The 26,125-nt window shown below is 36.8% G+C and overlaps 1 protein-coding gene and 2 long non-coding RNA genes across 13 annotated transcripts; 1 reads left to right on the top strand and 2 right to left on the bottom strand.

Moving 5' to 3' along the window:
- Positions 1-344: 344 nt before the first annotated feature.
- On the bottom strand, positions 345-21,761 carry LOC104109908 (protein SLOW GREEN 1, chloroplastic). 10 transcript variants are annotated; one of them, XR_001971945.3, is made up of 17 exons: positions 21,381-21,759; positions 21,150-21,205; positions 17,546-17,583; positions 16,650-16,743; positions 15,700-15,805; positions 15,535-15,605; positions 15,290-15,359; positions 14,700-14,762; positions 13,347-13,418; positions 13,156-13,257; positions 11,988-12,062; positions 10,971-11,087; positions 9,436-9,552; positions 3,651-3,707; positions 1,084-1,189; positions 827-1,045; positions 345-674 (listed from the first exon to the last, which is right to left on the bottom strand). XR_001971945.3 is itself a non-coding variant. In XM_009619292.4 (15 exons), exons 1-15 carry the CDS (start codon positions 21,642-21,644, stop codon positions 1,133-1,135), a joined length of 1,359 nt encoding a protein of 452 aa, XP_009617587.1. In that variant the 5' UTR covers positions 21,645-21,759; the 3' UTR covers positions 796-1,132. The 10 variants fall into 10 exon arrangements, 2 of the variants coding, with proteins under 2 accessions (XP_009617587.1, XP_070048506.1); XR_689346.4 differs by having other exon boundaries at positions 827-1,189; XR_001971946.3 differs by having other exon boundaries at positions 945-1,189.
- On the top strand, positions 7,777-8,991 carry LOC138903828 (uncharacterized). Its single transcript, XR_011413178.1, has 2 exons — positions 7,777-8,196; positions 8,295-8,991. It is a non-coding gene; the product is annotated as an uncharacterized lncRNA (long non-coding RNA).
- Positions 21,762-22,469: 708 nt separating the features above from the next.
- Positions 22,470-25,268, bottom strand: LOC104109906 (uncharacterized). 2 transcript variants are annotated; one of them, XR_689344.4, is made up of 2 exons: positions 23,690-25,268; positions 22,470-22,760 (listed from the first exon to the last, which is right to left on the bottom strand). It is a non-coding gene; the product is annotated as an uncharacterized lncRNA (long non-coding RNA). The 2 variants fall into 2 exon arrangements; XR_689345.4 differs by having other exon boundaries at positions 24,873-25,268.
- Between the last annotated feature and the right edge of the window lie 857 nt (positions 25,269-26,125).

Raw genomic sequence — 26,125 nt, 5'->3', positions numbered from 1 at the left:
CCACATAACTAGTAAATGAACTAAAACAACGCACTTATTTGGAGAACCCAATACTTTCGTTGACTCAGTAAAACTGCAATTTCTGACGAGAAATAATCTCTAACGAGTTAACTACGATTGCAGATGCGAATACAGCGAGCCACAATTAGGCTATAGGGAAAGGGTAAGGCATTGAGGAGGGCAAGATGCGAGGAAGAGCACAAAGTCCAACTCCTTGGTTGTTAATGAGGCACACAGCAATCACGTACTTTAATCCACATAAATGCGTGCTAAGAGAGTATATATTTCGTCAAATTATGGATATGATCCGATCACATCAACTATCCATTCCCAAAATCATCAGATAGCGCTCAATAAAAGAATTAAATTGCATTATTTTGGTTTCAAGCTACCAATGGCAGTTCCCAAATGGCTCTGCAATTGAAACAGAATAGTAGAATATGTATAATAAAGTAGTTAAAGGAAATTATGAATAGTTATCTGTCCACGCCCAGATAACGTCGAGGCTTATAGGTTAACCATACTGCACACTAGTCATTGACCAGCTTATTCTTGATCGATGATACGGGCATGCCGAGCCAAACAGGTAATGCTTTCTATTATTGCTTTCCCTTAATTCAATCTGATTGGGTAGATGGCTCTGTTTCCTTCATTGGATCCCCGCAGGATTTTGGCTGGTGGACACCAAATTAGCCCAGTTAGTACTGCGTCAATATCGTGAACGTATCATCTAAGGTGCTGCTGAGTGCTGACCTCGCGTATTTCATTTTAAAAAAAAAACCAACACAGTAATAATAAGAAGAAATGGAAAAGAGGTAGTCCCAACCTCAGTGTACACAGAATGTCAAAACAGCGCTTTTCGACCATCGTCCACATTATTCAAACAGAAATGTCCTATGTGTACACAAGTAGTACATCTTGAATATACAATTCCAGTAGCGTACCCAGCAATTAGAACTGAAGCAGATGCGAAAACTGCCATACAGTTACTACTTCTCAGTTGCCGAAGAATCTCACAATTCACAAATTCTTGGCCTACTAACCTTTCTCTGGTGTTGGACAATTCAAGCTACTGTTCGAGCCATCTCAAATAGTCCAACAGCCAGGATATCAGAGGTCAATTCAACGGTAATCACTTTGAATACTTATCAACAAGCGCCTTCGCATTCTCTGGTGCAAAGAATCTTGCCTGTCACATCATCCCCCATGTTAGAAGATAAATGATAATCTAAGTGTTAACATGAAATCCTTAAATTTTTCAAAAGCAAATTGCAGGTGCATAAATTTGGATTAAGAGATAAAATTTAACAAGTTTTCATTCTGTCATTAAAACCAATCAGGCAAGCATGCCGATATCACAGAATGATCAAATAGCTTGCAGCATTTTTGAAGGTCCCACGCAGGTGCAGACACATTTTGGAGCATTCGAGCAACATAGGTAGAAACATAGAGGACCTATCATGACACTGCTGTTCAGGAACCTAGAAATGTCTTGTCAATGACTAAATTGTGTATGGGAAAAAGAGCATAGCTAAACTAATACAAAGCAAAGACCGGTCATGGATAAGCCAAAATACGAAGCATATGGTTTTCAGAGATGGGAAGGGGAGCCTTGGCGTAACTGGTAAAGTTGTTGCCATGTGACCAGGAGGTCATGGGTTCGAGCCGTGGAAACAGCCTCTTGCAGAACAGAAATGCAGGGTAAGACTGCGTACAATAGACCCTTATGGTCCGGCCCTTCCCTGGCCCCCGCGCATAGCGGGAGCTTAGTGCACCGGGATGCCCTTTTATGGTTTTCAGAGATGGCAACAAGATCCTAACGACATGTATTTTTCCTGATTACATAGTTAGTCCCTTTGCAAGCTAACTATGCAAGTTTATCCTTACCAGAGATTCCATAATTCACCCTCCCAAGATACAAGCCAGTCATTCTGCTCAAATATAAGACTGTATATTCACCTTAGCGTCCAAACTGAGCTGCATGCTTTACTACAAGGCCTATGCCTAGCACAAAGCTAATCTTATTAATGATTGCAGGTTCTTGATCAGGTAGCTGGATAATCCATCACTCATACATTCAGGGAGCAGAATGGGATGGCAGACCGACTGGCTAAACATGGATGTAGCATGGAGTATTCAGACACAATCAACTTTTTTTTATGCTCCATCGCCTTTTGTTTCAGATATGCTACAAGCTGATCAGTCAGGAGTAACTTATCTTAGATATGTAGTAACTACTAGTAGTTGTAATAGTAGATTAGTAGAAGTAGTATCCCTTTAAACTCCCCTTTTTGTAACGACCCTTCTGGGGGTCAGATCCCATTTCCTCATAGTTTTGCTAGTTTTGACAATCAATGTATGCTGTACACCCTCCTAGTCCTAGTAATATAAACGGACTAACCAAAAAAAGAAGAAGCATATCCATGTTTTTCAGTAACCATATTCATTACCTTTTATTCTTGAGCTTGACAGGGCTGCTACTGCCAGCCAAAAATTTGTAGTTCCACATCAAGAGAGGTATTCTATGCCGGTATACTTCAAAATACTGAAAATAATTATTCTGTTCCTTTTGGCATACAAGCATCTATTCCCAGTCTGTAAACTACCTAGAGAGTAAGTGCTGAAAAGTTTCATGGGAAGTGGACTCAAGCTTGAGAAAGCTGAGGCAAAAGTTGGATAGGATTATCGGAGTGCAACAAAGCAGCAGTACTCAAACATATTAAACTACTAGTGGAGAGGAAGCCTGTGCAGACCACAGGCCCAAGCACAATTTAAAAAGATAGTTCCTCTATTCCATTTTTATGTGTCACTATTACTATTTGGAGAATCAAAGAAAAATTTTAAATCACCATTTCTCAATATTTTTTTAATATTTTGACTATTAACTATCATGACCTATATTACTACCCCAGTAGCAGTTTATGTGACTCAAAAGATTGTCTAATCAAGCTTATAAAAAATGAGCAAAATGAAGAATACTTATTTTCATGTACTCCTTGTTATTTGTTAAAAGCAAAGGTATAAAAGAAAAAGTAGTTCAAGCAGAATCTATCTGCTCAAATCTGGCAATCAGACAAATCTTGAGGAACTCCTTTCTTTTCAGTATATGATCTCCATTCTCCAGAACTCTGAATCTGGGTTCTTTCCCATCAGCTACTCTTTCACATTTTTAGACTCTAGAGAGAAGTAGGACTCCTCTCCCTACAATTCATTATTTTGCCTTCAAGTTATCTGGGGTATTTAAATATGAAAAGAAAGTTTCATCAATGTCAAGTTTTATTAGAGTAAAGAGCGCATCCTTATGTTGCCTATGAGAAGGCAAAACAAGAATGCTTCCCAATAAGAAAGGTAAACCATTTGTCATATCTGGGACAGTAATAATTGTACCATAACTAATGACCAATAATAACTTAGTATTTTGTTCATAGAAATTATAGAAAATAATTGCAAGGGAAAGGGAGAGTTAACACAAGGCCCCAGTTGGCTTTAACTACCTAATAATCTCAAGCCAAGGACCTCATGCCAAAGGAGAAGCATAGCACGTTGATCATCGTCTCTTAAAAAGACGAAGATGGAAGGAAGCGTTTATCTTGGTGTCAGCTTATGGGAAGGGTGTCTGAGACTATTCATATAGCTATTCATATACTCACTTGTATAAACATTCTCTCAGCATCACCAACATTTCCGTTCTCTTTCAAAATAATACCCTGCACAAATCGAGATGATCAATATCTTAAACCTATAAATATATCACAAAAATTTTAAAAATAATTATCACGTCATTATGAAACATTTTCATGCTGTAAGATATTATGCTATTTATCGATTACTATTCCTTTACACTAATTTGAAATTTGCTGAAAACTAGCAATTTATTCCTTAAATGCTACGCTTCACACTGTCCTTTGCATCTTATCTCTACTATCTCCACATTAAAATAAGCTTTGCAGATTAGGAACTCTAGTATTTCTTTTAATTAAACTTAACGTCAATTACACAATATTACTAAAGTGTGTCAATAACAATCATACTGTGAAAGTTTGGGAGAGGGTGGTGGAAGGAAGGTTGAGGAGGGCGATGTCTATTTCTGACCACCAATTCGGGTTCATGCCGGGTCGTTCGACTACGGAGGCTATCCACTTTATCAGGAGGTTGGTGGAACAGTACAAGGATAGGAAGGACTTGCACATGGTGTTTATTGACATTGAGAAAGCATATGACAAGGTTCCCAGGGAGGTGCTTTGGAGATGCCCGGAGGTGAAAGGTGTACCAGTAGCTTACATTAGGGGTGATAAAGAACATGTATGATGGAGCTAAGACTCGGGTTAGGACTGTGGGTGGTGACTCAGAGCATTTCCCGGTTGTTATGGGGTTGCACCAAGGATCTGCGCTCAGCCCGTTCTTATTTGCTCTAGTGATGGATGCACTCACACACCATATTCAAGGGGAGGTGCCTTGGTATATGTTGTTCGCTGATGATATAGCTCTGATTGATTGATGAGACGCGAGGCGACGTTAACGAGAGGCTGGAGGTTTGGAGACAGTCTCTTGAGTCTAAGGGTTTCAAGTTGAGTAGGACTAAGACAGAATATCTGGAGTGCAAGTTCAGTAATGGACGGGGGAAGCTGATTTGGACGTGAGGCTTGACTCACAAGTCATCTCCAAGAGAGGAAGTTTCAAGTACCTTGGGTCAATTATCCAGGGGAGCGGGGAGATTGATGAGGATGTCACGCATCGTATTGGGGTGGGGTGGATGAAATAGAGGTTAGCTTCTGGAGCCCTGTGTGACAAGAAGGTGCCACCGAAACTTAAGGGCAAGTTTTATCGAGCGGTAGTTAGACCGACCATGTTATATGGGGCTAAGTGTTGGCCACTCAAAAATTCTCATATTCAGAAGGTGAAAGTAGCAGAGATGAGCATGCTGAGATAGATGTGTGGACACACTAGGCTGTATAAGATTAGGAATGAAGATATTCGGGAGAAGGTGGACGTGGCTCCCATAGACGACAAGATGCGGGAAGCGAGACTTAGATGGTTCGGGCACGTGCGGAGGAGAAACCAAGATGCCCCGGTTAGGAGGTGTGAGCGGTTAGCTTTGACGGATATGAGAAGAGGTAGAAGGCGACCTAAGAAGTTTTGGGGTGAGGTGATCAGGCAGGACATGGCACGACTTCAGATTTTCGAGGACCCGACTCTAGATAGGAAGGTGTGGAGAACGAGCATTAGGGTGGATGGTTAGGAGGGAGTCGAGCGCTTTTCTTCCTTCGTATCGGGGGTGGAGCTAGCCTGTTAGGGTGTTGTCTTTGGGTTATTAGCAGTGTTTAGAAAAGCGATCGCTTCGTCGCTTTAAGTGCGAAGCGACGCGACGCGACCCAGTGTCGCTTCTAGCTGCCTGAGGCGACTCGACCGAGGGAAGTGCACGCTTCAATGGAGGAAGCGACGAAGCGAGGAAAGCGATGAAGCGATCGCTTCTGTTAAAAAAGCGCAGAGGGCCCTTTTTAAAAAAAAAAAACTTTGGGTCTGTTTTTTTATTATACAAAACAGACCCTAAATCGACAAAAACTGACCATTTCTTCTTCTTTCTTCTTCGATCGACGTCGACCAAAGCTAGGGTTCAACTTCATCGACATTGCTGACTAGTCCAGGTAATTTTCTTCTTCGCCTTTCTTCTTCTCTTTTTTTTCTTTCTTCTTTCTTTCTTCTTCTTGTTCCCGTCTAGATTCTGCTTTTTTTTTCTTTCTTTTTCCTTCTTTCTTCCTTCTTCTTCTCCGTTTATCTCTGACAGTCCAGTTTGCACACTGTTGAATGTTCAGACTTCAACGTCTTCTTCTTCTTCCTTTTATCTCTAACCCGTCCAGATTCTGTTTTTCCCCCCTTTTATTCTTCTTATTTATTAATTTTAATATGTATTTTAGTTTATAAAATTAATTATTATTTATATATGTTATATTTTTCAGTTTATTTAATTTTTTTAATGTATATTTCAGTATATAAAATTAATTATTATTTATATATGTTATATTTTTCAGTTTATTTGATTTTTTAATGTATATTTCAGTATATAAAATTAATTATTATATATATGTTATATTTTCAGTTTATTTGATTAATTTTATATGTATTTCATTTTAGAAAATTATATATGTTATATTTAGTTTATTTGATGTTTTTAATGTGTATTTCGGTTTATAAAATTAATTATTATATATATTATATGTATTTTCAGTTTATTTGATTATGTATTTTCTTATATCTTAATAGGGATTTCAAAATGTCTCAAAGATCGAAAGATAAAGACCCGGCTTGGCGATATGGCGATAGAGTTAATGAGAAGAATACAAATGTTGTATGCAAGTTTTGTAACAAGATTACAACGGGTGGAATTTATCGCTTTAAATTCCATCTTATTGGTGGCGATAGAAACGTCACAAGTTGTCCGAAATGCCCACCGGAGGTGAGGGATGAAATAAAGAATTTTGTTGAGAAGAAGAAGGAGCAAAAAAATCAAATGAGTCATCAACCATTGGTGACCAATCTTGATGATGATGATGATATTGAAGAATTGTCACTTCCAACAAAACGGGGAAGAGATGCAATCTCTTCAAGCCATGGATCGACGGGTACGAGTAGGACTAAAGGTCCTATAGATTGCTATTTCCCAAAGAAGACGGAAGGAAAGAGCGGTGGAAAAGATGTACAAAAAATTGCTAAGGACATTTTGAGGGATCGTGCAGTTAGAGCTTTTGCACGATGGGTCTATGATGTTGGGCTCCCCTTCAATTGTGTCAACTACACTGACACTTTTGGAGACTTTATTGAGGCCGTTGGTCAATACGGACCTGGAATGAAGCCTCCCACTTATCATGAAATCAGAGGTCCTTATCTAAATAAGGAAGTGGAGTAGACTAATAAAATTGTGGAGGAACATAAAGTTGCGTGGAACAAGTATGACTGCTCCATTATGATGGATAAGTGGACGGCAAGAATTGGGAAAATGATTATTAATGTGTTGGTGAATTCTCCCAAGGGAAGTTTGTTTCTTGAGTCCATTGATGCTAGCGACTCATCCACTGACCACATCAAAATGTTCACCTTGTTTCAGAACACCATTGAAAAGATTGGCCCAAGCAAAGTTGTTCAAGTGGTCACTGATAATGCGAGTGAAAATGTGAAAGCGGGTGGCATGGTGGAAGGAGCGTACAAGAATGTCTATTGGACTCCATGTGCGGCTCATTGTATCAACTTAATATTCGGGGACATTTTCAAGGAAAAACCCTTCTCTACAGTTTTTGGCCACGGCGTTAGGGTACATTCTTATATTTCTCAACGGCCCTTGTTATTGAATATGATGAGAAGATTCACCAGACAAAAAAATTTGGTGAAACCGGGCAAGACAAGGTTCGCCACTGCTTTCTTGACTTTGCATAGTATCCACTTGTAAAAATCCAATTTGAGAAAGTTATTCACTTCAGAGGAATGGAGCAAGAGTAGATTTGCAAAGGAAAGTGCGGGGAAAGATGTTGCACGCATTATTCTTTCTTATTCTTTTTGGAATAATGTCCTTCATGCTCTTAAAATTGGTGGCCCTTTGATTAAAGTACTCCGTTTGGTGGATGGGGAGCAAAAACCACCAATGGGCTACCTCTATGAAGCTATGGATAGGGTCAAGGAGGCTATTCAAGCATCATTCACTGATGAGCAGAAATATGCAAAGGTCTTTCAGATCATTGATGCAAGATGGAGTGAGCAACTTCATATACCTTTGCATTCAGCTGGACTTATTCTGAACCCGTCACTCTTTTATGATCAGCATGAGAATAATTCATTGGCTAGAGAAGTGTGGACAGGATTCCATGAGGTTGTTATCAAGTTGGCCCCAGATGAAGACTTGCAAGAAAAGATAGTAGATCAACTTGCTATTTACAAGGCAGCTGAGGGACTTTTTAAGCTCCGACTTGCTATTAAACAAGGAAAGACGAAGGCGCCAGGTGACCAAGTGCTTCTATATTTTATAGCTCTAACTTTAATGTATTTTTTATACTTATTAACTCTTGAATATTTTTTTTCACTTCTATAGTTGAGTGGTGGGACCAATATGGTGTAGAGACTCCGAATTTACAGACTTTCGCCATCAGAGTTCTAAGTTTAACCTGTAGCTCATCCGGATGTGAAAGGAACTGGAGCGTTTTTGAACACGTGAGAAATAAAAAGAATTATTTCGTGTTTTGAGATAAAGTAAATTATATCTCAATTGTCCCAACTCCTACTAATTAGTTGACACATCTTGTTTGTAGATTCATACAAAGAAGAGGAATCGACTAACCTTGAAGCGCCTCCATAATCTTGTGTTCATAAAATACAATAGAGCATTGAGGCGTCGCTACAACCACCGCAATTTAATTGATCCAATTCTTTTGGACAATATTGATGAGGCTAATGAGTGGCTAACCGGAGTCCCCGAAAATTGTGAAGATGAAGAAGTATTTGAAGGCGACTCTAATTTCACTTGGGGTGATGTTGCGGTTGCTAGTGGAGTTGGGGAGAATCCTTATGGTTTAAGGGGGAATACTTCAAGTGCAAGCTCGATTAGGAAGGGAAAAAGTGTGGCTACTACAAGTTGATCCCTATCCCTAATTGATGAAGATGAAAGTAATCATGAAGAGGGGGGGAGAAGAAGATGGCGAGCAATATGAAGATAATAGAGGAATTCAAGATTTTGACAATCTTGAAGAAGAACAAGAAGAGTAGAAGAATAAAATGTTGATTCTAGTAATTTAGTAGCTTTGATTTTGCTTGTCCTATGGTTTGTGGAGGATTTGGTGGTACATAGTACCTACTTTTAAGTTTTTAAATTGAACTTTTTGATTATTTATAATTTTATATTGTGTCTTTGCAAGGTTTACATTATGTTTTTTAAGAATTGCGCTTCACTTTAATAAAGCGTGCGCTTCGCTTTTGAAGCGAGGCGAGCCCTTGTCGCTTTTTTGCGCTTCTCGCTCTTAAAAACACTGGTTATTAGTGGTGTAAGTTTGTGTCCACACTATTTTTCCATTTTTTTTCATAGTACGGTGGCTCTATTACTGGTTGTTGTTATTGCTTTTCTATCCATTTTCTGTTTCATACGATGCTAATATTATCACTCTGATTTTTGTTGTCACAGATTCTATTGTCGTTTTTCGTCTTCTTGAGCTGAGAGTCTCTCGGAAACAGTCTCTCTATCCCTCAGGGGTAGGGATAAGGTCTACGTACATTCTACCCTCCCCATACCCCACTTGTGGGATTTTACTGGGTTGTTGTTGTTGTGTCAATAACAATTGCACAAAACACAATTTTCGGATCACCCAAATGTGTAATCCACTTATCGCGCAAACTTTAAGTGAAAGAATATGGAAATAACCATCGCGGTAAAATATATAAGGACCAGATGGAAAAAACCTTTGCTAAGTAACCCCTAAAGTCATCAGGATAGGTAGAAATGAGTTGATTATATACAGACACAGCATCGCTGACACGACCCCATTCTGAGTATGATTTTCCAAGAAGCAGGTCAACCTGTAAACGAGAAGAAAAAAAATTCAACATAACCACAAGCAATGAGTGCATTCGTTCAAGCACAAGAGTGCAACATTCCTTGCCTTTGAGACTGGTGCCTTAAATAGTTAAATGAGGGAAAGATACTTTGTACAATTTCCCCCTTCCCTTTCAGCTAGTCCAAGAGTTCAGTTCGCTCAAAAGTGGCTCGCCACTAAGGAAAGTGGTTGTTTACTTGTTTATTTCACTTGCATAGTAGGCCAAATTAAATATAAAGACTAGTTTTGTGAAAACAGAAAACACAATTTTGCATTAAAAGACTAGCTCATAATGCTTTGGAGGATAATGAGTTGTACAGAAGTTAGCAACAAGAGAAAAGTTCCAAATTGTCAATGACTACTTAATTGCCTCATTTTCTTGAATAGGATTTTCAAAATTACATTTGGCACTTACAAAACGAGATGACATAAGAGAGCGTGATTGGTAAGGGTTCCAGATAAGATCCTATCAACCTCTTGCCTGTGCTATGCATAGAGGAAAAGACGAAACAACTTTGTACAAAGGCGGATCAAGGATTTATAGAACATGGGTGCACCAGTATAGAAAGAAGAACAAAAAAAGTATTTAGTAGGAATTGATCCCTCTTCTTTTGGATAAATAACTCAACATTCAACCAAGTGTACTATTGAACCACTTTGGAGCATAAGGGGCAGCAAATAATATTTGATCAATTCTAGGAATTATGTACAAAAATACCTAGTTTGGCAGAAAGATCATGGGTTCACGTGCACCATAATTTGGGCCTAAATCTGCACCGGACTTTGTATATCTTGTGGCAAGAAGTTAATACTCATTAAATGTGCACTCTGCAGTATTCGCTCATATTAACCAACAGTACCTAACACGTTTGAACAGCTTTACAGTTGAACTAAGTGAAAGAACTGTAGAAATTGTTAACAGCTTTGAACATGATATTCTGGTAGTGCTAGTCATCTAACGCTAGGAACTTCTTCTCCATTGTCATTTCCTCAAATTATTAACTAGATTTTTATTTTTATTGATCTCTACTGTTGGTTTCATTCTCTAACATCTGCTCCAATGTATCGGACAGCCGTGATAGTGGTGCGCCAATGTGTATTATTTGGATTCATGTGGTAATCTTTTTATAGATGAAGAAAGTTTTACATGCTACCAGATGAGTTAGTGGAGACATGATAAAACCTAACAACTATTTCCTCCGGGGTTCAGAGTGCAGGTGGCAACTCATCTAAGTTTCAAAGAGAACTTATATTTTAGATAAATTTACATGTTTAGAAATTCAAAGTAAGAAATATTTAATAAATGTTTGAGAATTTGTTTACTCCCCAAATAATAATTGTGCCAAACAAATTAAGACTAAGGGACTAGCAGATTTGACATGCTATGATATCAAAGCTTACTTGAATTGGGTCAACGTCTGACTTTGATTTCACTGCACTCTTCTTGGTTCCATCACTGCTACCGATAGTTTTTTCTTCATTTAGACGTTTGCGAGATGCCAAAAGCATTTGAACAGCCTAAAAATGTAACAGTCATATCAAGTCCACATATTGACATGAAAATGATAGGAATTCAGATTTAATTATGTTATTATAGCAGCAAACATAATCGATGAAGGATTCAACCTCTAGATCCGCACCCATATTGGACACCCGCACTCAAGTCCAAGCAACTTAGCTCATTACATCGAAGTCTTAGACTATGTATAATAGGGTAGGTAATTGATCCCTATGCTAATAAGATAAGTAAATATTCTATAATTAAAATAGAGAATAGCGTACGGCATATTGTAGAAAGCTTTATAAGATTTCATTATTCAAGTGATGAATCAAGACGTATATGAATTTCGACACATGTTACATGCATTCATGCATAGACATGAATCCTGCACAGATACATTTATTTTGTCGTATATTTTGAAGGATCCATGTGGAGCACCGAATATATACGTCATATCCAATTTTAACAAAGGTGCATCATGACAAATGAAGGGTCCATGTAACATGGCAGGAGTTTGAGAAGAAAACATTCATAAATATCATACCCTTGGCGAAAGGCTAAAATCTTAGGCAGTTTACATATCCAGTTTCACATAGTATCTTGAACACCAATGAGCGCAACACATTTTTACAGTGTTCACTCAACCTCAGTGCATAATATTCACTTGTCCATAATTGTTCATACTTCTAGGACTCACTTTTTTACTTATGAACAGTGGTTATGATGGTAAATATGGATACTCTTTTCTCTTCAGTTCCAACAAAGAAGACACCTTCACATTTTTATCAGATCTGACAAATTCTCAAGCTGTCAAAAATGTGGTTAACTGGGACAAAGAAACTGAGAATCATTTCCTGTCTGGTAGTGCAGGCAATGAAATAATTGAAAAAGAGGAAACAGCATATTGACCAACCAACCTCATCTGGCTTCTTTGCAGCTATCAGTGCATTTGTAAGGCCACGTAGAACTCCAAAATCAATAGTTCCGGACACCTGTAAGACCATCCTAGCAGGTTATTCAAGCTTGTGAAAGTGCTGAGAAAACTTGGTCCAAAAAAGAAGAGGTGAATAATGTCTAATTAAAATTGTGTCTAGTGCGATTCTGATATGGTCAACTAACATGACAAAACTTATATATATATATATATAAATCACAGAGCTTTCAGGGTAGGTAGATGTTTAGATTCCTAGGTAAAGTACTTTCAAGTTAGCATTCATCCATGTAAAGGGAGCTACAAGAAAAGGAAGAACATGAGGTTTCAAAGGAGGTACACCGTACACACCATAAACAATGATAAACTATTTAAAGTAACTGTTAAATAGTTGTGTAAATAAGTATAATCCACATGAAATAAGAGTAGAGTATGTATTGTGTATAGTTATAAATAGGGCTCATTGTATTATAGTTAAAACATCAATCAATAATATAATTTTCTTATTACCAGGAAGGATAAGATTAAGAATGAAGTTATTAGGGACAAGGTGGGCATGGCTCCCGTGGAAGACAAGTTGCGGGAATCGAGGTTGAGATGGTTTGGGTATATGAAGAGGAGAGACATTGATGCCCCGGTTAGGAGGTGTGAGAGGTTGACCATGACAGGTTAGAGGAGCGGTAGAGGGAGGTCTAAGAAGTATTGGGGAGAGGTGATTAGGCAGTACATGGCATTACTTCAGCTTATCGAGGACATGACCCTCGATAAGAAGGTGTGGAGGTCGAAAATTAGGGTTGTGGGTTGACATGTAGTCGACAGTTTCCCCTAATCTTACCAGTAGTATTAGTACTAGTCTTATATTTTCCTATTCCTAGTTCCTTGTTATTACACGGTGTGTCATTCTTACCAGTAGTATTGGCACAATTCTTGTATTTTCGTATTCCTAGATCTTTGTTATTACATGATGTGTCATCTGCTTCCGTTGTCCTATTACCTTGTTGGTGCTATTGTTTGTTTATTGCTTCAGGGTATATCAGAAACAGCCTCTCTACTTTCATAGGATAGGGGATTTCACTGGGTTTGTTGTTGTTGTATTTCGCACAGTAACGAAGTATACTAGAATAGGCATATTATCCAGCATATAAGCTACTGACCATGCAAGACATCCTAAAAGCAGTAGCACTTCCTTCATAATCCTTCAGTTCATATTTGACTTCTCCAAGCAAGCGGTAGACATCAGGGTCACTCGGTTTCTTCTGCATTTGCAAACAGGTTATTTCGTGATATCCATATGGACTCGAAAAATCTCTTCATAAACAAAATAATACATCAGCCAAAAGAAAACCTTAATCAAATCCTCAAGAAGGGAAGAGGCTCGATTGTACTCCCCCAGTTGTGCTAAGGTCACAGCAGCTCCCTGCAAACCATTTAAAGAAACTTACACAGTTGTTCGTTCTCAAAAAAAGAATCTTACACAGTTGCAGAGTGAAATTTTAGAAAGAGGTCGTTTGGACTGATGACATCAAAAGAGAATTTGTCAAGCAAGAATTCTTACATAACATTATAAAGGAAAATCCTTATAATTGACAGGGCACAATGAGCATTTCTATCTTTCATCTCCTAAGAAACACAAAAGAGCAATTTTTTTTCTGAGGACTTTCTATCCAAAGCAATACCCACAACTTTTACAATTATCAGCCTTGTAGTCTGAAATTCACTGTTACTACCTCCATCAGCCCCCCCCCCCCCCCCCCAAGAGAATTTCCCCTTTTGACTTCCACAAGACAGCTAATAGTTAAACTTCTGGACCTTAGGAAACCAATTTGACATAACCCATATAATCCACAATTTGATACTCAAACTTATAAGGGATTCCTATATTGTGAACCTCAAGCGCTGGCACTCAATTATGAATGCACCTTTTCAGCAAACAATTGTTGAGGCCTTAATAAATCATGACCCAATCCACTTGATTGTTGTTGGAATATAGGAAAGAGGAGAGTGAGACATTAAACCCATGTTTTTCCGGAATAAGAACCTGTAGAAATTTGATACCTCCTTTCACCTAAATATCACCCAAATGTCATCATTTTTGGTAAGGGTGACTGGGACAAGACATCAGTGTGGATTGAAACTATGATGCACAGGGATGTTGAGGACAAGGGGCATCATAAGGTTTCATGCTAGGCGAGGAATTAGACGGTTAGGGCCAGTATAGTAGTTGCACACCAGCAAAAAGTCATCAAAATTATAATATGAATATCAACTAACCCTGGGACTTTAGTGTTGCCGAACTGGGAAATTGTCTGCTCGATTCAAGCTGAATGACTCATTATAAAAGAAATGGGTTGATGTCCATCAACTAACATGGCAAAAACAATTGGAGGCAAAGAACCACATAGTCTAAGGGTTCCAAAGTCTCTAGTAAAAGCTAAGAGACTTGCTTTTCATATCGTAACTCCCACAAAGTTAATAGAGCAGCGGAAACGATGGGTGAGCAATGTTTAACTTGCAAAACGGTTTCATCTCCATAAGCAATAAGTTAACGTCTCCACCCAGAGCACAAGTATATGCCACTCAAGGAGTCTAAACTAAGAAGGTATGCTATATCTTGATGAGTGAAATGAGAAATTCTGAAACTGTAAGCATAGGATTACAAACAAAAACATCTTAAATTACATCATATACGATAACTCACTTCAAGGGAGATTGAATCCTCTGGTGAGGAAGCCAGTGTTGCCTCAATTTGCTGAAGCGTCTTCTGCAAAAGCATTAAATCTGATGATATTTCAACAATATATAGGGAAATAGATAAGGAAAATATCATCTAAATAACAGAGCACACATATAGGCGTCCATGAAATTATATAAAATTGAGTGAATTTAACATATTACTAACAGTTTTTTTTCCTAAAGAGCTTCTATATGTAGAAATTGCTAGAATAGCACATTTTTATATCCTAAAAATTCATTTAACTCCATTTGGACCTGTTTCGTACTTTCATCCAATACTTAGTATTCAAGAAAAACGCACACAACAGAGAAAACAAAAAACAGTGTATTGAAGAATGTGCATATAGAGACAAGTTGGGCCTACTGACTAGCAATGAATACTACAGACGAAAGCCCATTAGATAAAGAGATGACAGGGATTGGCAATAGGTGCCTTCACCGATATTGCCTATTCTTTCTGCAGCAATTTTCAACTGAACTCAAAAGTATGTCTTTCCTTTCTTATAGTTGCACACTAGAAAAAAACTAATTTCAATGTGACAGCAAACATTTTACCAGGAGGTTAGCTCTCTCATCTTCAGCAATTCTCTTATCAGTGCTGGAAATCTCCTCAGTGGGACTAACACTGCACCAATGGCTTCATTAGGATTACGTTAAGAAAAAAACTGAAAAGAAATAAGCAACAAGCAAATCATGAAACTTTGTAACCTCTGGATTGAGTAGAAAAGAAAACCAGGATGCAAATGATGAGATCTATTTGATAACTAATAGCCAGCATAGTTGGAAGCACCACAATCTACCTTCCAGAAGGAAGAAAGTCACCAAGTGCAAATACGAGTCCAAATACAATAACAGCTGCTCCAACTCCAATCTATTAAATTCCGCATGAATCTATTAGTGGCCATATGAAGAAAGAACTCAGATTGGATCAACACGGAGATGTGTCAGCTCCATTATAGCACTACCTTGGTACCCAGTCCAATTGTAGTACTTTCGGACTCGATCGGAGCATCATAGTCAATTGCTCCGTATGCTTTCTCTTCCTCTGCTTTTTTCTGCTTTAGTGCCAACCTACCAGTTAGTGGAAATGTCAGTCAATGAAACACATTTTAATCAATGAAGAAGAAAAGAGAAAAAAGGATAATGTCATCAACAAATTAGTGACATAGTCCACAAACATGGGGGAAAAAAATCTAAATGAAGGAATTAGACATCAATATTTGACACAGCATAGATTTAGCATAGCCAACAATGTAGAAGCAGCTTACTTTATAAGAACAAAGAATATCCCAAAGTAGCCTAGAACATAAACGCAGAAGTTGAAATCGCACATCAATTAGCCCTGGAATCTGAGGTCTAAATACTTGATCGCGGCACTTGTAACAAGTGATCATTCAGTCAGTCTCTTGCTTGGAATGCAAAGCGGTGGTGATGCCTCCAGTAAGCATGGTCAAGTAGTTCGGAAATTATTTTTGTACTAGGTCATTGTACAAATGATTGCCACTACCAGTACCAGGTGATTAATTGGTCAACACTGCTAAAAGAATCTCTCCTAGTCTATGATTACTTCCTCCTTTTTGGGGGGTGGGTGGAGGGTAGGTGCACAGAGACTCTCTATTTGAATCTCATTTGTGACTATCCATACAAGATGATAAAATGAAGAATAGGTACGAGGGCTACTGGCATGTCTGTGACATCAATGAGTACACCACGTTCAGCGATGAAACATCATCTCTTTTAGCAGCTTTCGTGCATCATCAAATTTTGGACTCCAATACAATATGAGCGGAAAACTGGCTTGATAAGAAAATTTAGAATGGCAAGTTACTGCATTCATACATCTAAAATTCTTATAAGGAAGATAGCTACTGCAGATAAGCAGTGGGGTAGAAACCATTCTAAATAGTAGTAGCACCTTTTTACTGCTTGCAACCGTTCCTCAAACTGAGGATCTGATGCCACACTTTTTGCCTTTCCGACATCATTCATAGAGCTCAAACGAGGTGCTTCTGCACGAAAATGAGCCTCATATGATATATGCAACAAGATCTGTTACTCAGACCTCACTTTAAACAAGAGATAACAAAAGAAATCTTTAAGAGACCACTTAGTATGATAACAGAAAAACATGATCACACATTTTGGATTGGAAATAAGCTTCAGAAGAACATCATACATTTTGGATTGGAAATAAGCTTCCAAAAGCATAACAGTTTTAGCCAGAAGTATCAAATTTATACTCCGGAAGAATGTGCCAAGAGGCAATTAAAAGATACACTATCATTTTCAAATAATTTTGACAAGTGGAAGGATGATGAAGGAATCAAAAGATAAGTTCGAAAGGGGAAACCACAAAAAGGAATGTTAGAGTTGCTAATCCAACTGGCAAGAGAAACATCAGAATAATTGATTGCAGAGTTTATTAACTGTTCAGTATGAGAAAAAATTGGATCCAGCGCTAAACAGTAATCTATTAACATATCCCAGGTAGGGCCAAAGGGTATCGATTCAACCAAGTGTCGGAAACACATCCAGCTGTTGTGAACCCGAGCAATACATCACAATTTAAACCCAAATGATTGTTATTCTTTATATTGTCAGTATTGCAGAACAAAAAAAAAATTAGGTTTAAAAGTTTTCAATGTATAATATTCGTTTAATGCTAATAATCTGATGCATCCTATAATTTATACATCTAATTAAACAAAAGTTTTCCATTTCTCTAAATTATTAATCGGTAACCATAGGTACAAACAAAAAAGATACGCAACTACACACTGCAGAACATGCAAGGTAGGGCTGTTTACTAACGATTAAGGAGGTCATCGGACTGTGGAGTGGATGAATTCCTGCAAGAGTAAACAATAGCTTTAGATAATAATTGCAATAAGCTGACTTACAATAGTCTCTCTCTCTCTCTCTCTCTCTCTCTCTCTCTATATATATATATATATATATATATATATATATATATATATATATTATTATTATTATTATTATTTTTTTTTGTGTGTGTGTGTATGTATAATTTTTTATTTTTTTTCAAGAATGAAATAATGACAAAGAGAAAAGGTTGCTGACTTCAAAGCACTATTTAGATCAACATGTAATTCTAGAAAACACCAAGGTACAAGTTCAATAGAACAAATACAAATAATTTCTAAAGCACTAGAAGGAGATGAGAGAACTGAAAAACTATGAATCTTCTCCATTATGACATGGTATCATTCAAATTAAATTAATATCTCTGACATGAAATGACCTTTCTATATCGCCTCTTAGGTTAGGTCTTCACGTACATACTGGTGCACCATCTCTTATTTGCAGATGATACTTTGGTGTTCTGTGATGCATATCGCAGATGTTTCTCATACTTGAGGCAGATCCTCATCTGGTTCCAGGTTGTGTTATGCCTCAACATCAACCTCAGAAAATGTGAGATCATACTGGTAGGTAGGGTGGATAATTGGTGCATTACCTACAACCTCCTGGTCTACCTTTGGATGCTTCAAACAGAGATCTACTGGTGTGGAATCCAGTGATTGAGAGGGTTGAGAAGTGGTTAGAAGGCTGGCAAAAGAGATACTTTGTACTCATAAAAGGTACTCTGTCTAGCATACCCACTTATTTCATGTTGTTATGCCAGACTCCAATTATCATAACTGAACGTTGGAAAGACTTCAGTGGAACTTCCTACGGGATGCGACAGACGAAACAAGGAAGTTTCATTTCATCTAGTACTTGTAACGACTCCGAAGAAATGGGAGGACTTAGAGTGAAGAATCAAAGGGTCTTCAATAAAGCTCTATTAGGCAAGTGGATTTGGAGGTTTAGGATAGAGGAGAATGCCCTATGGAGGGGGTAATAGCAGAAAATTGTGGAATTATAGAAGGGGGTGGAGAATAGAAACATCAGTACGGTCTGGGTGCGGCTATTAAGTGCATCTTCTCTTCCCTAAAACCTTCCATCCTCCTCCATAGACATCCACACCGATACACTCACAATATCATGTCAGATTACTCAAACTTTTGCATCCATGGAAGTCTATTCCCTTTGCATTACAACACTATAGATGCCATATCCAGTGTGGTGCTTTTTTTCATATATTAGTTTCAGAATATCCGAAGGTGTGAAACCATAATGAGTAGAGGTGTTAAACAGGGACGAGCTAGACCTAAAATTACATGGAAAGAATTTGTCTCAAATGACCTATAATTTCTTGGAAGCAATGCGACTTAGTGACAGATAGGGCACAATGTGTGTGTGTGTGGGTATGTATATATAGGCAACACTAATTGGTTGCGTATATGTTTCAAACATGTTATTATGTTTATTTTAGGTCATATGCTTTCTTGGGGGGAGGGGATTCTTTTAGTCCCTGTCATAGATTTTTAGGCAAGTAGAAGATCTAGAGAACTCCTAGCACTATTATTAATTATTTTGTATAAAGTTGGCCCGAGATGAATTTAAATGGAGAAATGGTAGATACCTATAACTGACTGCAACTTGTTTAAGACAAGCGTAGTTGTTGTTCTAGTTGTTTTGATAAGTAATGATTGGGTGCATCTCAAATCCCTTTCCTTTTACATTTCTTTTCCATTATTTGACATACAAGGAAATTTTATTAAAGAGGAAGCCGTATATGGAAGAAGAGTAGACTCCTAAACCAAAGGACTTACTATATCTGAAAGAACATCGCCCTCTAACCTCGTTGCAGATCAAGTAAAGCAACATCATGAAAAGACCCAGTGCTTTACATGCAGAGAAGATTATCACACATATTGAACCGAGAAACAAATCTTTCAATGTCCTCATGTTACTCTCCATCCAAATACATCATGCAACAGTCTTTTCAGAAAATTTCACCAAACTTTTGGACAAAAGTTCCAATGTTTGACCATTAAAAACTCGCTTAGTAAGAAAGACGAGTCATCATACATCTCAACTGAATTTAGTCCTCTGGCAAAAGTGCAAAGACGAAATAATTGACTGTGGACCTCACTGTTCTTCTTGCATATGATGCATGAATCTGAAAATATAGATTTAAAAGGTCTTCTCCATTGTAACAGGTTGGTGTTGTAAGGTCTCCCAAGTTACTTGATTTTAGACGGAACTTCACTTTCAAGGAAAAAGATACCAAAGGGAAGCTCGTGAGTGGTTGCATATAAGTGAGGTAGGAGAAAAGGATTTACGAGTGAAAAACATAGAGGAATCTATCCATATCTGAGTATCTAAAAGCTGGAAAGAATGATGTTACTGATAAGAGAAGCTAATAGAGTTATGAGATTATTTGATAATCTATCATTCAAATTGCGGATAAAGTGGAAGTTCCAAGAAAGAGAATTATCTCCCAGTGTCACAATGATGATATCGTTTGTGGAGAGCAAAAGCAATAAATTCTTATCCCAAATTGAGTCAACGTCCCATTACCAACTTTTCAAGAATCAAGAACGATATACGGGTCCGGCCCTCCTCAGTATCACTTGGTAAGAGGCCGTTCATGGGAATAGAAAATTTCAGAAGAATCAGGTTTGAATAAATTTCCTGGGATCCTATTCCTTTCGAACTACAAACATGGGAATCGTTCAAATAGCTCTTTGATTGAAAGAGGATGATTCCTATAATACATTACTCCAGTCGAGTCCAATGGAATTTCAAAATAAAGGTATTTTTATATGTTCAAAACGTGTTGCAGAACGATAAGGAAAACCCTGCAAAGTGGATTTCCAAGGACACGAAACCCATCCCATTTGTCTTTTAACAAACTTAGAACCATTTCATAAATATTTTTTTAGCTTGATTTTTGTTGTCATATAAAGAATCACCAACTATTGCCATATTTCTTGATCATTCATCGTAAGAGTTGCTAAAAACGAAATAATTCAGCATGATACAACTGTTAAACCAGTTGCGGTGAATCAGCATATTTTGCATACCACATACAAGGTGCCCCGAGAAGCATTGGATAATATGAACTAAGAACACCAAAGATGAAGAATTAGAACACGTTAAAATGCTTTCCTAAAAGCAATATTTGCTCCCTCTCCTTCGCGAGGTTGCGATGGGATTAATGCAAATAGCTTTACCGGAAAAAAAAAAAAGATATGGCAATCGTTTGAATTTCTGCACTACTTAAGTGGTGGAGAAATTCCTCTTAGGAAAGCAAGAAATACCAACTTGATTCACGAGTAGAACTTTAGACAAGGAGGAGAGTTTTGGAGGAAAGTTATAAAAGAAGAAATATTTACTGCAAAAGTTAGAACACTTTCGAAAGGACCAATTGTATTTAAATAGACGATAGTCGTTATTGGTGGCTACAAAGCTATGAAAGGATTGATTTTTTTTAAAAAAATTATTAATTAAATGTAAACAATATATAACAAAAAGTTCCACGGAGGAAGAAAGAGATGAGCACCTTTGCGGACGTACTATGCCCTTGGCCTGCCTTCTGGCGGTTGCAGAATTCTTTCCCTAAATTTAAGTAGCAGCAACAGTTTAGCATTAGATCCAAATTCAGGGATAACAGTTTAGCACTAGATTCAAATTATGGTTACAAAATCAAAAGGGTGACATCAATTGGGTCTGAAAAGAGAGATGAAATGTCAATGCGTTGCAGAAGATAGAAACGAAAGATGATAAGCAAGACCTTCTTAGTGTTGCCGTCATTCGGACCACCGAAACCACGGCGTGAAGTTGAATCGGTAGAGCAGCATACACAATTCAGAATCCCATACTTGGAATTGGTAGTGTGCTGAAAATGATGATGATTGCTCCGGTTTTTACCAGAAGGGGAAGAGAATGTTTTTCGAGTACATATACTGCAAGCGTCGAGCTGAGAGCGAGACCTAGATGGAGCAAGCAACAGTTGCGGCTGCCAAAGAATAGTAAAGTGAGTCATTGCAACGGCCATGAGATAAGGTTTGCCGTTCGTTGCCTACAATTCCCGGCCGCTACAAATCTTCCTCGTGGGGCCGTCAATTGTTTGAAGCAATGCAGAAAGTCAAAAAGTCAACTGTTTGTTTTACTTCAAAAACTAGCGTAACGATCCGCGCTTCGCGCGGCCGTTAACAAAAGTCAAAATACAATAGAATCTTAGTTACATAATAATTTATGTAAATCATGACGTGTGAATTTTAATAATAGTTATGTTAAAATCTAGGGATGTAAACCATCAGCCTCTCTCTCTTAAAATTTAATATCTTTTAATGTTAAAAAGGTATGTTATTGATACTTAATTCTGGTATCTAGGTGATCTTTTTTTTGGTTATATAATGGTGATTTGAGAGCTATTTTCATCTTTGGCATTTAGTAGAAATTGAATTTGGGACATTTAGCTTCTGGAAGCTACTTTTATGTGTGTTACTGTATCAGAATTATGGGGCTCAGGTATTTAAATCAGAACATGAAGATAACAGGAATTGATTCTTGGTTAAATTGTCTTTAATGTACCAATATCCAGTTAAAATATTATCTTGCGAGACCTCTGTCATAAAATAGATGTATTGATGGTTGAAAAGGAACATATCATGGCTGCATAACATGAAACTTTATGAAGGTTTCATATTTAAGAAGCCATATATGCAATGTAAGGTTTTAGATACAAAGAAGGTATTTCAAAATTTTGTTATCTTTAAGATTCAAGGTTTTGCATATATATTGACAAAATTTTGGAATCAAAGCCAGGCCAGAGGAAAATTAATAGTACTACTAAATAGGCACAACTCAAAACTCATAATAATAAAAAAAAAACATCTATTATTGCATTTGCATACAAGTTAAATATTCATAACATGCCAGAGGGAGTAGCAAAATTCACCACCATGACAAATATATTACATAAAGTCCCCATATATTTGCATACACGTTAACCATTTCTGCTACAAAAAGCACTGACTATTTTATAAACCTTAGAGTTTCTCCAGCATCGCCTATATGGATTTATGGAATAGACCCTGACTTTCTTTCTTGTGGCTGTGAAATTTGTGACCGTTGATCTTTGTATTTTCAGCTTGAAGAGCAGAACTGCCTGATTTGAAGCAATACATTTGTAAATACAACATATTATTAATAAAGTGTCTTTAACAAAAGTGAGAGGCAACAATGTTGGCAAAGAAAGCTCAAAAGGCTACTTCAAAAAAAGGGAAAATGAAAGTCCATATAAAAACTGTCAAAGTCATTTAAGGTGTAATGATTTAGGGGATCAATGAGGCAACTTTTGGACTTCTTAACACATAAAAAAAATAGGTAAAAGGGAAAATAGGAAAAGAAAAAAAAAGAGATAAATATGTTTATTCGTCAAAGAGATTGACAATGATTATGCAAAATAAATGAAAAATATATATGGATCATACAAACTAAAGAAAGATCTCATTCAAATTATAGCTTTAACTTTAAAAATTGATACAAAAATAAAAAATTAAGGAATAATTGATTAAAGGGAAAAGATTAATGAGAATAGTACCTAGGATGTTGAGATTGTAATGCTCTCATTTTCTTTTCTTTTCTTTTCTTTTCTTTTCTTTTTCTTTAAAAAAAGGAAGAAATCAGTAAAACTTGTCAGGTATAGAAGGATCCAATAGCAAAGAATCACATAATAGTACATCGAAACTCCAGATCAAAATTAATCAAAATCTAATAATTAAATGTTATATCCCTGAATATTTAACGGAAATGATAAACTAAAGGATAAAGTATGACTCAAAAAATAACATATAGTACTATTTATCAGCAAAAATTAGACAACATTTAACATATTTCTGACACGTTCTCCTCAAAGGATATTGGTGGGAAATGGGACTCTGATGACGGAGAGTCCTCCCACTTTTTTCTATTATTACTAACAAATAGATGTTTATAATTATACAATAATTTTCTTTAGGAACACCAAGATAGTACTATAGAAAGTAAGCCTGCAATTTAATCAGTATATAAGTGTGGATGAGAGAACATACTGACATAGAATTATGCTTCACTAATATATGGTGTGATTTCTGGAGCCCAAGAGCATTAAATTTTCTAGCACTGTTTTCATTAGTCACCATGCATTTTCCAAACACAATCATCAGTGAAAGTATAGAATAAATTGCAAATCTACGACCAAATTGAGGCAACGTCAGCAAGCATCAGTTTTTTCTGCTATTTCAGATAGAGGACCTAGGCAATCCGAAAAGAAGAACAAAATAAACCTATTAGGGAAAAAAAAAACTATAGATGCTTAAATAATTAAATCCAAAGAAAAAGAATTTAAGCTTAAAACCAAGAATATACATACGTTCAAGAGCATTCTCTGAAATTTCATTGCAGGCAAAAGATGGTACGTAAAATCTAATGGTTGCTAACTTTTTGATAACTCTTCTACTCTACATCGTCATCTTACAACTATTCATTGATTTTATTTATTAGCACACTAAATAAATAAAGCTATTCCTATAAGAAAGGGAAAAAGAACCAAACAATGAGTGGAAAAAGATGAGATCTTGTCTTGGTAAATCAGGAGAAAATGCCATATTTTTATAATGTATGATACTAACCTTCCAAAGTTTAAGGAAACATTCATCAAGTCAGAAAGCTGATGGTCTTCACCACCATGATACAGAAAATCTGCTTTATCTCTTCAAAAGCTATGTGATAGATTTTGTAATACTTCAAAAATTTTCCAAGGAGAGAATAAATAAAAGAACCAGAAAGTAAAGAGAGTATTAACAGTGAAATGCAAGAAAGTACTGTACAATTACTCTTAGATTTCCGCAGTAATTTCACTCTGGCTTTATTGATTTGCTCATGTATTAAACCTTAATAGTCATACTCATGTCCATCTTGGACTCAAAATCTAGCCTTCTTCCGGTATGCACCATAATCTTAATCAGATTAATTTTTTATCAAGAAATTGCTTTCACTCTGCTTCTATTCTCATCCAAAAGTAGGCTTACACAGAAGCCACAATCTCATACCTGTGCTTGAACCTTGAAAGATCATATCTTCAAATAAGTTCTATCGGAAAATAACTTTATTAACTTTTGAGTCAGAAATCAAGACTTCGCTTATGATTAATGTAGATAGAATCCAACAAAGTAAATAAATAGAGAATGGAAATAGGGTTTAAAGATAGAAATGATTAGCCAAGTTAATAAGGCCTTACCGTTACAAGGGATTTCGATCCCACTTATTTTTATGCTCACTACTATATACCTGCAGATAATGAGCAATTAGACTAATGGATTCGGAATGGCCATGAACCCATTCTGAATTTGCTACTTTGCTTTCCGAATCCTTTTCTCTCTGTAATGGCGGTGAAAAGCACGAGCAGCCAAGCATTCCACGGTGGAGAAGCAGTCGAAGGGACCGACGAGAAGAAAAGGAGAGGAAGAAGGCGACAGAGATCAAGAAGCAACGAATGTGAGAAAGAAGATGAAGGGAATGACTGTAATTCTAAAGACGTGACTTTTCAGTGATTGCAAAATATGACTTTTGGGGTTCTTAATGTACGCATAAATGGAAAAAATGTGAAAAATATTAAGAATACGAGGAAAAAGATAAATGTAATCCTTGAAGAAAGAGATATGCCACATCAGGTTTTCTAGGCCCTCCTTTATAGAAATATATAGATAGCCACTTTTAACTTCTAGTATTAGAGTTTAACCGGTATTTCAAAGTATTTAGTCACTCTTTTAATACGAAAAATATCTGAACAAAAATACCCCCAGCTAAAACACGAAAAACCTCCCGGAACAACTGCCAGACTTTGAACATTTTCTAAATTCCGAATTAGAATTTAAAAAAAAAAATTATTTGAAATCTTAGCGCCATATACTAGAGTTCGAAACTTTTAAGAGTGAAACTCTAAGAACGATTATTTATGTTTAAATAACTATTTGTTCAAACCCCATAATTTGTTCATGGAACTCCAATATAGTGGACTGGAGCTTCAAACTTTTACAAGTAAAATTACAACATATAGTAATGGAGTTTGTGTGGCTAAAGTAAAGTTTACGATGGGGTTTTACTTGTAAAAGTTTAGAACCCCAACATTATAAGGGAATTTCAAATTTCAGGAATTGTTCTTGGAGTTCGAACCATTAGAAGTCCATCACCAATTGCTACAGTTGCTATATAATTTAGTTTGGGGCAAAAATATCAGTTTAGTAGGACAAGTTGCCTTTTTAATAGTAATACATTTGAAAAGCTAACTAACTCTAATAGGCGGCCTAAATTGTGGCTAACTCAGCTAACCTTTTCAATTATATCAGTCCAGTACTAAAATGTGGAACTAAAAGCCCATAAAAGTATTGAAACTGAATGAGACAAAAGGAGTACTTATTTGAGAAATTAATTTAAATAGTCATCCACCCAAAATAATAGCTAGCAAATGTATAATATAAGTATGTTAATGTA

Source organism: Nicotiana tomentosiformis, unplaced genomic scaffold, assembly GCF_000390325.3.
Source record: "Nicotiana tomentosiformis unplaced genomic scaffold, ASM39032v3 Un00008, whole genome shotgun sequence".
NCBI lineage: Eukaryota > Viridiplantae > Streptophyta > Magnoliopsida > Solanales > Solanaceae > Nicotiana > Nicotiana tomentosiformis.
Note: the sequence above shows the minus strand (reverse complement) of the source record. Positions and strands in the feature narration are given on the sequence as shown.